This window comes from Phlebotomus papatasi, unplaced genomic scaffold (genome assembly GCF_024763615.1).
Source record: "Phlebotomus papatasi isolate M1 unplaced genomic scaffold, Ppap_2.1 HiC_scaffold_229, whole genome shotgun sequence".
In the NCBI taxonomy this organism is placed as follows: Eukaryota; Metazoa; Arthropoda; class Insecta; order Diptera; family Psychodidae; genus Phlebotomus; species Phlebotomus papatasi.
Window position 1 is genome coordinate 12,304 of NW_026604466.1, and position 13,403 is coordinate 25,706.

Sequence of the window (13,403 nt, forward strand, 5' to 3'; positions counted from 1 at the left end):
TAGACACCTATGTTCGAAAAATAAAAAAATTCTATATCGAATTTCCGAAGGTCAAGTTTGGAGAACCTATATTTTTCAACCGATTCGCTTAAATTTGGAATTTATTGAAAGATCTCGAAATTTGCAAATTTCCAATGCGACTGCATTGGACTGAGTCGATAAGTAGCAGAAAATGATATACCTTACTCAGATCTACTCTTTTACTTGTCCATATGCTTGTTATTGGACACTCAATATGTCAAGTCAGTCAAGTAGTAGAGCACTCGCTCTATGATGCGAGTTTCCCGGGTTCGAATCATCTTTAGTCACCAGGAATTTTTCTGACGTTTAAAGTGTTCGGTTTGAGTTGGAGAGTTCTTTCTCGTGAGTTCTAGCATTTCGCAAAGCTGGGATATTTTACCCCATATCTTTTTAGAGTAGTTCTCTCTTTAATTCCTAACCACTCCTAATATTCTAAATTACGTGCGAAAGAATCAGCTTTTAAATCAGCTGTTCGTGTGCGACGCATCAAACAAATTGTTTATATTTTCGTTCGTAAAAACTTTCAAGTAAAATGTGAAAAATATGTGTAAATATTTAAATATTTCATGTAAATTCTTATATGAAAGACTTTCAATATTGCTTGTACACTACATTCAACCAATTATCTGCCACATCTGTCCCTTGCATTTATTTTTTCTAAATTTCCGTGGTTAAAATATTTCTCGTTATATCTTACTTGTTATCGCAATTGGAGAGATATAATATTTTCCCCAGATTTTGCAGCGTAGATAATTTAAGATGATATCTTGATGGTATGTCATAACAACTGAAGCTCTTTGGCCCTCTGATCTCTGATGATCTTTCCTGGATTCTGGAGATTACTGATTCAACACATCTTTGTTGTAGAGTAGTAGAGTAGTTTTTTAATTCTGCTACTGTTGGTTCACCAATTAGGTTAGAAATTCTTCAATGAAATGCATTGTGTCTCCTTCCGAGAGTGGACAGTTTGTAGTGAAGAAACTGCAAACTTACAGTGAGTACAGGCTTTCAAGTACGTAAAAGCAGTTTGACGAAAAAAACCCAATTTTATTTTTTTACGGGAAATAAGGAAAATACATTTTTAACATCAGGAAAGATTCCTCATGTACTCAGAACCTAAATAGGACCCATATCATTACAAAAATCCATATTTTTTTCTCTTAACCCTGTAAGGACGATAAGGTAAAAAATCGGGGGTCAGAAAAAGTCGCTTTCTTTAACTTTTTAGAGCAAAGCATAACATTAAAAGATAGTAGGAAAAATTTCATTTTTGGGTCACCGGTGACCCAATTGTCCTTAAAGGGTTAAAACACGAAAAATTCTCATTATGGCCCAATACAATTTAACAAATAATTTAAAAATTCGATAATAAATCGAAAGACGGACTCTTCCCGGACATTTTGAGGCATCTCTTAGACTCCTCTATAGGAGTGGGGCCCTAAGGTGACCACAAACGTACTTTAAAAATTCTAAATGTTACTGCTCGAACTTAAAGAGGAAGCAGTCATATAATCGCATTTTTTCAACTTCTCACCGCATTGGAGCTTAAATAGTAAAAGATATCAATTTCCGGTCTTCAGTTACCCCCAATCCAATAAAATTTTTTTTTCTTTTTCTCCAAAACCCCACACCATCCCCACCAATACCATGTTTTTTGGCTTATTTCGAAAACGGCTCCCACGATTTCATTATTTTTTGAATATGTTTTGGAGCTGGGCCAAGCGATCGTTTCTTCCAAACGTATCTACAACCTAAAAAAATCGCCATTTCGATTTTTTCAAAAAAAAAAATAAAAAAAATTCTTTAGAGGGTCTATTTTTCAACCGATTTGGTTAAATTTAGATTTTTTTAGGAAAGGTATTGAAATTTCCAAACTGATTGCAGCGGTCGTAATCGATAATGAATCGGTAATGAAGAGGGAGTCTGAGGGATGGCTTAAAATATTCAGTGAGAGTCCTCCTACCAATCCTGAGAGTTTGGTGCAATGTCAATTGAATTTTGAATTTTCCCATAATAAATACAAAAAAAAAAAAAACTTGAAAAATTGAATTTGTAAATTGAGGCCACTGTAGGGCTCCATTCCTATAGAGGAGTCTGAGAGATGGCTTAAAATATTCAATAATGCCAGCTTCAAACTGGCGGTTTAGCCCAGTTCCCTAAGGTCTCAAAAATCTAAATCACAAGCTTTTTTTCTGATAAGAAATAAGAGGACTTAAGCCAAATGGCTAAGCCTTAGGTTTGAAGCCCATATAAGAGTCCCCTCCTACCAATCTTAAAAGTTTGATAGAATATCAGTTCAATTTGCAATTTTCCCATAACACATAAAAAAAATACTTAGAAAAATTGAATTTGTAAAGTACGTTGTGGTCACCTTTGGGCCCCACCCCTATAGAGGAGTCTAAGAGATGCCTCAAAATGTCCGGGAAGAGTCCTTCTTTTGATTTATTAAAGTTTCATTTCGCATTTTTTTAATTCTTTGTTAAATTGTATTGGGCATTGGGCCATAATGAGAATATTGTATGTTTTAAGAGAAAAAATACGGATTTTTCTAATGAAAAGGGCTCCCACTTGGGTCCTGCGTACATATGAAAATTTTCCTGATGTTAAAAATCCATTTTTTTATTTACCGCAAAAAATAAAAGAGTTTTTTTCGTCAAACTTTTTTAACGTACTTAAAAATTTGTCCTCACCGGAAGTTTGTAGTTTCTTCAGGGATATGGTCAATTACTGAACTAGACTCAATATTGATTGATGTTATCTTCACAATCTTCGCCGGGAATACAGATCCAGATCCATGATTCTATTCGCATCTCGAAACGACTCCAAGTCTTTCACCACCGCTAAGCATTAGACGGGAGCTAGCCTCAGAGTGCCTCCCTGGTGGAAATTCTCAAGATTTTGGTTGGCATTCGGACTGAACCATGCACTCGCAGTTTTGCTTCTTGGAACCAGCCCCAAAATCACACACCTTTTCCAGCGATCGCACATTTCTTGAGGTCAGGATGATGCGAATCCGATGGACTGATCCAACTTCAGTTAGAGGTTTTTGATGTCTTTTCAAACAGCAACAGCAGCAGCCGCAGCAGCCAACATTTGAGATGCCTTCTGATCGAGATATTTACATTGATTTTTTTACTTGACGAGATTTTCCTTGCTAAAGGATGTCACATCAAACACACCTACAATATTGGTCTCATGCGTCTCATGTATGAGGGCAGATCCTGATCCTGAACACTTTCTGGCAAATATTTTTTACCCGCAAAGCCCGCAAGTTTTCACGAACGAAATTATACACAATTTGTTTGACGTGCCCCGCACATGAACAGCTGATTTGACAGCCAATTCTTTCGCGCGCATGATTCGCTTAATTTGAACGTAATTGGGAGTATTGGGAGTTGTTAATAATTAAAATGAAAAATAAAAAGTGAAATTTCTGATACAATACATTAAGTGAATTTAGGGAACTTAGCTTTAATGAAAAAAATAGAATATTTTCGAAATAATTTGGTTCAGCGACGGCTCTGTGGAAATGTCGTTGGACTTGTCGGATAGCTCTATAGGGATTGAGCCACAAATACTGTTCAGCTCAGACCGCTCATTGAATTTTGCAATTATTTATGGATTTTTTCTCTATTTCATTACAAATTAATGATTCTACTCTTTTTAAATAGGTGTCTTAAACATGCAATATTAAAATGAGCCTTTTTTTATACATTATACACACTCACCTGTGAAACGTGACTTTTCTGGGGTTTCTTGTGGAAGAAACACCACAGAAAGCTACAATACACTTCATGTCTTTCCTAAAAAGAAAAATTACACTTGATTTTCACAATTTTCATTGATTTTTTATCACTTTTTCTCACTTTTTTAGAGCTTAGATTTTCACAACAGCCTCATAACCTTGAATATTGCCGACTGCGCGGACTGCGCCATTACTAAGATACAAAAGTTCAATTTTTAGACACAAGAGGCGCTCATATGTGGCGCTCTTAATAACTTTTCCGAGATTTCGGAATGGCTTCAAAGAACTCCATATAAAAAAAAACAACTTGCCGGGGGGTTGTAAAAAAGGTGACATTTCCCGGCCGGAACAAAATCGGAGTTATAACATATTTCCATGATACTAGTCTGACAAAAATCTGAGTCCGATTTGTATTATATTTTTCATTTAAAAATATATGATATTCGTACTCTGTAATTGTCCGAGATATGTTCCACTCATTCTACAGTGTCTCTGATATGTTCCACTGCCACAATACATCGAAAATAAATGTGCAATATTTTTACTATTTTGCAAAGATTTATACGAAAAGAGGCATAAAAGTAGCCAATGAAGCTTAAGAATTACGTTTCCTGTAAGAAAATGGCCTCATCAGATGATAAAATTAATAATTGTGATTCACACGTACACGGCAGTCACACCAATCCTAATGCTGGCAAAAAGTCTCTTCCACTAGTAAAACGACACAGTCTTTTATATGGAGGGTAGGCCTACAATCGGCCTACTATCCCGACTATAGTAGGCCTACTCTACCTATTAATATATAATATTTATCTAATATTGTATAACATTTGTTCCGGCCGGGTTATATTGCTATAGGGTAATTTGAGGTACCCGGCGGGACCAAAATACACAGTTCACATGACATACAATGTATTTACGACTTATTCTTGGGGGAAAAATACATAGTTACACATGTATTATGTTTTTGATGAGTACAGTAGATCCCGTCAAATAATCTCTGCAGATATCTTTAAGATTTCTGTAGAGAAAATCTACACCTCTACAGAATATCTGCAGATAAATTCTGTAGATATTCTTACGAATTTTATTTGGGCTTGGGACAAAATTCGTCAGAATATTTCGGCAGATTTCTGCTGAAATTCTGCCGAATATTTCGACAGAATTTCAGCAGAATTTCAAATATTTTTCGTTACTGCTTTTTTAAATTAAAACCGTTAGAACTACAAAATTTTATTTTTTTTTACTGAATTATTTTATTTCCCATTTAATTGTACATAATAATAATTCAAAATAATTGTAAATACATAATACTGCGTCTACCGCCGTCTTAGTGTTGGTGCCCAGCCTCCGAAGCCAATAATTTTCAGCTGTGTAATTTTTAGATTCATCATAAAGTGCGTACCATTACTATAAGGTCATGTAAATAATTCAAGTAAAAGTGTTTTGCAGAAAAATTATAAATAAAACGAATACAGAAAGAAAATTTTAGCTCTACAAAGTGATCTTATGATAAAGGTACGCAGTTTATTAGTATTCATAGTTCACCTCTCCGACTAACATCTCCGTTATTTCTTCGTTGACGACTGCTGAAGACTGCTTCGCCATGTCCATCACCTCCCCTACTTCCTCGCCCTCCTGTTCCTTCCTCTTTACGTGTTTCTGCCTCTTGTAATTCCTGTCCTTCAGTTTCCGCAACTGGATTGACAGCGCTGAGTTTGAGCACTTTAACCATTCTGAAAAAGATCAGCAAAATCATATTGAATTCACTATGAATATTTTCTACGAAATGTTTTGGTTTCCCAAATTTGCCAAAAACTCATCAAGATCAGATAAAAATTAGATTTTTGTCAATTGATTTCTATGAAATATATTGCAAAAAACTCCTTTGCATGTTTTAAAAGCAATTCTAATTAATTTTCTCGCCAATTTTTTGCAAAGACAAATCTTGATATTACAAGAACCTAGCAAATGATTTCAGTAATTTCCTAACAAACTCAAATACATAAAGATTAGATTAGATTAGAGAAAATTATTTTTCCCTGACAATTTTTTCTAAAGTTTGTACATAATCACAAAGGTCCAGGCTGTAGGAATCTCGAATGTTTTTTGCATATTTCCAGCTACTTGCTATTATAGTATATATGAGTCGCTCAGAGCAAAAGTGGTCCGTTTTAATTGGGAAATGCATACAAAAGATACCACTTTTGCTCTGAGCGTCTCATATTTAAGATTAAAAATGAGCAATTTTCAAATTCTCGCATCGATGAATATGAATGTTAATTTTTTTGGATTACCAAAAAAATTAACAATAAATAATTGTATTGCAATTAAATACTCACTCATTGAATATTTTATCACAGCGGAGTCTAAGAGCGAATGTTTTCCTATAATTTTCTGCACGGTGAACTCATTTAGCAGCTCAACCTCTATCACCTTTTCCAACCAAAATTCATCATTTTGGCGAATAATTTTCCTTAATTCAGCTTCCTGAAAAAGATATTAAGAAATGTAAGCTAGAAGTCTCAGCGTTTTTTTAAATTTATTTTTATTAATTTATTGAATTTATTTATTTTATTTATTTATTTATTTACTTTTTATTTCTTTATTTTTATTAATTAAATAATTTGTTTATTTATTTTTATTTTGCAGTAATAAATTTTTTAATGCAATATAAGGTTAATGTTTTCAAAATAAGTTTAACAACAACAAAAAACTCACGACTGTTGCCCGGCGTGTTCCATCTTCCACGACTTCCTTTTCCAGTTGGAAAAATGCCTCCAAACTATTTATGGGAAAAATGTACACCGTATCGGCAATTTTCCCATAAATAAGCTTTGTGGCTGCCTCCAAGCGTGCCTGCTTCACGGACAACTCTTTCATCTTAGTTGCGCATTGGGAGACCTTATTACCTATCTCCAAAACAATTTTTTGCACCTCATCCAATTTTTTATCACTTTCGTCTTGCTTTTTAATCAGAGTCGATATCAAATCTGCAAATAAAATTACAGTCAAATTTGAACTTCTCAAATATGAATGACCGTTCAAAGTGTAAAATTTTAGGTTGTCGTAATTAAAAATTTCATCAACAAATTCCATCTATTTAACAAAGAATTATATTGTTCAATTCTCCAAAGTTAGTTTTCTTAATCTAGGGAAAATGAACTTTACATGAATTCCGCTACGTTTTTTAAAAAAACATTGTTCAAATTTGAGGATTTCTACTTTATCTGTCCTTATTATTTTAATTTTTTTTTTCAATTTAATTATAATTTTTCATCGTGTTTACTTTACCTTTTATATCTACTAACATTTGTAGTCCAGCCATTTTCAACAATGCGTGAGTCCGCGCGTACTTAGATATCCAGTTCCTTTTTAGAGACAGGAAGAAGATGTGGTAATATAGGTACTTGAAATGGAGTATAACACTATGCAACAAATTGACAACTTTTTTTTAGCAAACGGATCTCACATGGTACGTTTGGTAGAATCGAGTCCCCTGATCAAGAATCTGCTTTTGGTTTTTCTCCTATACGTCACAATTTTCTTTAATTATTATTTTTTTTTATATTTTCTCTGTTTTGCCTTATATTATCCGTTATATCTCGGGTTCTAGAGAACACAACTTCAAAAATTTAGGTTTGTTGGAAAGGTAATTAGTTGTGCTTCAACTTTGATTATTACATATTTTTTGTAAAAAAAAAATCCTTGGGGCGAAAAAGCCAAGTATAACCAAAAATTCTCAAAAAATCGCCTTAGAAAAGAACTTTGAAAAATCATATAAACTAAACTAAATTAAATATTAATATAATCTCTTCAGCACACAATAGATACCACTTAGGACTACATTTTTGCTATAGAAGACATTTAGCTCCGATACCCTTAAATGCCTTATTTTTTGATTTTAGTCATTTTCAAAAAACACGAAATCTTGCAAATTTTTGTCAAAAATCTCATTTTCTCAATAAACTGATGATGATATCGACTCGGGATGTTCTGTGAGATCCGTGTGCCAAAAATCGTGTTGCAGAATGAATGAGCATGAGACGGATTGGCTGTCCAAAATTATAAGTAAATTGTCCAAAATTACAGTCAAATTGATCTCTACATATTAGTTAATTTTTTAACCTTTAACGTATTAAGACTAATTTTAGTAAAAAAACAAAGACGTTAAACAGCTTGTCAAATTTCTAAATAACTCTGCATAAAGGAGTGTAACATAAAAGATCAATCAATATTGAAAATATTTCACTTTGAAGTTAGAACATTGATGGTTATAAGTACTCTGTCCAAAATTTTAGGCACTTCCCCAACTCAACGAATTTTATTTGATTTTGTTCTTTTTTTACTTTATTAATCATATTTTAAAGAGTATACTTATGCAATATTGATATTAAAACGTATGATGTATTAAAAGGAAGTCGCATTAATTTATGTGAAATTTTTTCCAAAGCAAAGAATTCGACTTCCTCGTTTAATTCACTGACAAGCATTACTCCGATATCAATTGAATTTAATGGAAAGTCGAAGAACGGTTGGGGATTTACATATCTGCGAACAGCCACTCCGTCCGTGTCATTCATCTTCAAAAATCCTAAAATGCATACCGGAATTTCTCGATCAATCAAGCAAAACTGATCACAATCATTCATACTGAAAAGGATATGGTTAAATTCGCATGTTTTGTAACCAAATCCAGCACCAAAATATTTACACTTCATTCGATTCGAGAATTTGGGAGCCGTGCAATCCTCAGAATTCAACAATTTCTTCTCCTCGGCAGCTCTGTTAAAAAGTTGCTGAAGGACTTTTGATTTGCGCTTTACAAGTTTTTTAAGCTCTTGCAAGTGGTTTTCAAATTTATAAGCGGAAAAATTGGTGAGATTTCCGTGGAGTCTGGCGCAGTCACTCAAGTGGAGTAGAGCATGTACATTAAAATGTACGCTGTTCTCACCATAGAAATGTGGAAAATCTTGAACAAAACTCGATAGAAGCTGTTCTGCAAAGTCAACATTACTTGAGGTTAAGGGTTCAGCAGATAGTAACCTCAAAGCACAATAGAAGTGCAAAAAATGGTAAAAAAAATCAAGAGGTAAGAACTTCTGGAAGAGAAGCACTCCTGTATATGAATTTATGAGCCGGCACTCATTTGCTTTAAAATTTTTAATATCATCGAAAGACCGAGGTTTGCGAGCAAAATCCTCCGGTATAAATGAGCTTAAGGATTTGTAGAAGTTTGAGAATTCACGTTTCTTCTCTGGAGACATTCGAAAATTCACACAAGACTCCAAATATACATACTTTAATACTCTTTTCATAACACCAAGATCACATACGTGCATTGGATCCAGTACAACATCTGAAATCATTCGAACGGTTTCACATCTCTCTAGGCCTGTAGGAAATGGGGAATGATGGTGAGAATCCCTCCTCAATCTAAACGACTCATCCGTTCTGAGAAGGCCAATTTCAGTCGCATAGTTTTTTGGTTTTTTTCCATCCGCGCTGATGAAAATACTCAAGTCACACTTTGGGCATCCTTTTGTTGGTGAATTGTGATAGTAACAGTTTGTTACAAAAGCCCTAGCTGGCGAATCGAAAATAAATTTTTCAATTTTGAATGGCTTGAAAATCCTCTTTTTTGTCACATATACTCCCCCCTGCCTATGCAAATCATTCACTTTCTTCCACAAAATCTTTCATAAAACAATCAACATTGAAGGGTTTGCCATAACCAGCATACGCCCCAACTACGAATGGGGTAACTTCTTTTACATTTGAAAACGATGCCAAAATTGGCCACAAACACAAAGTTGAACTTCGGGACAATGGCAATCCATCTATTCCAATGTCCAACATAATACACTCTGCACTTGCGGGATAAGAATTTTCTGGAAATTGAAGAAGAGATTCTTCAATTCCAAAATGGAAGTAATCACCTGGAGGGCAATTACGAAGATTTAATTGGGATCGAGGGGTGTGCACGAGCGTTGCCCTCGTCTTGGGCAATTCCTTATGGCCATTATCTCTCAGCACATTCAAAATCTTATTGGTGAAGGATACCGTACAATTCTCACTTATGACCAAGTGGCGCAAATCTTTCAATAATTTACTTTCATCTTCACATACACGATCCTCTTCATCCTCCACATCACTCTCCACTTCATTCTCTACATCACTATCCACTTCATCCTCTACATCACTCTCCACTTCATCCTCCACTTCTTCAATTTCCAAGCTCTCAACATTTGTTTCAAAATCATCCTCAATTTGCTCAATTTCATTCTCAAAGTTCACATTCATGACGTCCTGAACTTCACCATAATCTTCGAAAACAGGCAATGCCCTTGCGCCCATCATCTCCTCATTATCACTCTCAGTTTCGTCTAATACACCCTCCAAGCATTCATTTACCAATCGAAAATATGAACTCTTACTCACTCCAAAATACCTCTCACTCATTTTTAACTCTTAAATTTCAGACAAAAAGCGAATACTTATCTCTTGTGTCGAACGAAACTCGGCTACGTTGGGTTGGGACCTTGAAGGAAAAATATATCGCAAATAATTACGCATCTCGCAATAACAAGACAAATGTTCTTAAACCTCGTCAGTTCTACATTCAACCACACAGGATGATCACTGATCATCCCAGACATTCCCGTTCGTCTGCATTCACTCACCACAAACAACTTCAGACACTCAAGATGATCATCCCTTGTCTGGGGATGATTATCTTGCGCTTCTGAAGGTATTTATGGTGAACGGATACGCAATTGTGTGGGGATGCTTGTCCCCCGACAAGGGATTATCATCTTCCGTGTCTGAAGGAGTTTGTGGCGAGTAAATGCACAATTGTGAGGGGATGTTTGTCTGGGGATGATCATTTTGAGTGTCTGAAGGTGCTAGATGAATGGGTGCATGGATGTTTGTCTGGGGATGATCATCTTGCATGTCTGAAGGTGTTTGTGGTAAGTGGATGGACAATTGTGTGGAGATGTTTGTCTGGGGATGATCATCTTGCGTATCTGAAGGTATTTATGGTGATTGGATGCGCAATTGTGAGGTTATGCTTGTCCCCCGACAAGGGATTATCATCTTCCGTGTCTGAAGGAGTTTGTGGCGAGTAAATGCACAATTGTGAGGGGATGTTTGTCTGGGGATGATCATTTTGAGTGTCTGAAGGTGCTAGATGAATGGGTGCATGGATGTTTGTCTGGGGATGATCATCTTGCATGTCTGAAGGTGTTTGTGGTAAGTGGATGGACAATTGTGTGGAGATGTTTGTCTGGGGATGATCATCTTGCGTATCTGAAGGTATTTATGGTGATTGGATGCGCAATTGTGAGGTTATGCTTGTCCCCCGACAAGGGATTATCATCTTCCGTGTCTGAAGGAGTTTGTGGCGAGTAAATGCACAATTGTGAGGGGATGATCATTTTGAGTGTCTGAAGGTGCTAGATGAATGGGTGCATGGATGTTTGTCTGGGGATGATCATCTTGCATGTCTGAAGGTGTTTGTGGTGAGTGGATGGACAATTGTGTGGAGATGTTTCTCTGGGGATGATTATCTTGCGCTTCTGAAGGTATTTATGGTGATTGGATGCTCAATTGTGAGGTTATGCTTGTCCCCCGACAAGGGATTATCATCTTCCGTGTCTGAAGGAGTTTGTGGCGAGTAAATGCACAATTGTGAGGGGATGTTTGTCTGGGGATGATCATCTTGCGTGCCTGAAGGTGTTTGTGGTGAGTGGATGGACAATTATGTGGGGATGACCGATTGGGTGTCTCAAGGTGAATAGATGCACCCCCAGACATTTACTACAGATTCTTTCACAACACTTCTACACAATCAGGATTTCACAATCACACTTCTACACAATTCACTGCCATTACAAACACTTAAAAACACAAAATTTTATATCACTTTTATAATATCTCACCTGAGGCACCTTTTTTCCTGCGTCTCTTGACACGGCGGCGTGGCGTGGTGACGATTAGAAAAAATCTGACGAATTCGAACAAGAATGCTGAAGCTTTTCTGCAGTTTTTCTGTAGATTCTCTACAGAGTTTTTCTGCAGAAAATCAGCAGAATTTTTCTGAACGTTTTACCGTTACAATTTTAAAACTGCCGAGGGAAATCTGCGTGTAGAGTGATAATTTGACGGGTGCATTTCACATGAATTCCGTTACGTTTTTGAAAATATTGTTCAAATTTGAGGAGTGAGAAATGTCATCTACACCCCCCAAATGTTCAAATTTGAGGAACTCTACTGTACTTGTCATTCAAAAATACAAGTTCACTTACATACACAGTATAAACTACGTATTTCTGTACTGAGAGTACATAGTTGTACGAAAACTCCCTATAAACTACGTTGTAACTGCAAAATAACTGTCAACACACACATACAGACGCACACGACCAAATGGCGACCAAACAAACTTGTCACATGCACCTGTCGTTTTTATTTCCAAATATTGACGAAATTATAGAAGTCATAAGGATTTTTATATATTTTATTCAACCAGAGATAACGAGTGAACAAATTAGATAATCACAAAGTATCATGTTAAAAAAATATTTTCCAAAAACACTCACAGAATGGAATAAAAACTCGCGTATTTTAGGTTTGCAATTTCTTTAATATCATCAACAATAGGGAAAACCGGAAGTCGTCGGAAAGAGATAATCACTCAGGGAAACACATCAACTATCATCAGAGCTTTCGGCTCGGTCTCCAAGCCTTCATCAGTGGTCAAGTCTTGCAATCTTTCTCTGAGACTCGTTCAGGGTTTTGGTCAGGATTACACCAGGGCATAAAAGGGAATGGGGGTATTATTATTATTATATTATGCATATATATTGTTGTTATTGTTGCATATATATATATATATATATATGCAACAGCCTCGTCACTTCCTGAAAAGTGGTACAGCATTCTGGATCCCAGTTCACTCCGGTGATCATGCCGATGGCAATAGCTGTTACAACGCTGCTCAGGCTGACGAGCTCAGAGAACCGATGGCAATTAGGAAGGGGACTAAAAGCCTCGTCTCTCCCTGGATGGTCCAAGCCCAATCCCGCAGAATTGCCGAATGCAATAGCTGTCTCTCACACAGCTGAAGGAGGCGAGATTGGGAACCAACGGTTCCCGCTCAATTAGCAGCCCATTCAAGCCTCCAGCCCAGCTTGTTTTTGCATTCAATATCTCTCGGCACTGCAGTGGGGCCGTGGTGGCCAAAACCTATTTTTTCAACTTTTTTTAACTGAACCAAAATTATTTTTATTTCATTTGGCATTAATTGAAGATCATTTTCCCAAATTTTCATAAAGATTGGTTGATAATTGTAGCCTACAGAAATTTTTAAAGTCACCTCTTCTATGAATTTTTTCATCATTTTGGGCTTCTCAGAGACATATTCAAGCACCTAAATGGTATGGGCAAGTGTATTTTTCTGGATAAATTATAAAATATTTATACAGAAGACGAACCACTGAATTGAATATGATCATTTTAAGTTATCCTTGTAAGGATTTTCAAGGATTTCTATTATGATAAAGCACACAAATTATCAATTCTTAAGATTCATCAAAGGTTCTACTTATGATGCCGCTACTTGCCGCACTTCTAA

General features: G+C 35.9%; 1 protein-coding gene across 1 annotated transcript; it reads right to left on the reverse strand.

Annotated features, from left to right (window-relative positions):
• Nucleotides 1-5,296: 5,296 nt before the first annotated feature.
• LOC129808951 (uncharacterized) lies at nucleotides 5,297-11,927 on the reverse strand. The gene is made up of 6 exons (XM_055858858.1): nucleotides 11,710-11,927; nucleotides 10,264-10,307; nucleotides 7,061-7,137; nucleotides 6,488-6,759; nucleotides 6,109-6,256; nucleotides 5,297-5,502 (listed from the first exon to the last, which is right to left on the reverse strand). The coding sequence occupies exons 3-6, from the start codon at nucleotides 7,092-7,094 to the stop codon at nucleotides 5,297-5,299; spliced, it is 660 nt and encodes a 219-aa protein (XP_055714833.1). The 5' UTR covers nucleotides 7,095-7,137; nucleotides 10,264-10,307; nucleotides 11,710-11,927.
• Between the last annotated feature and the right edge of the window lie 1,476 nt (nucleotides 11,928-13,403).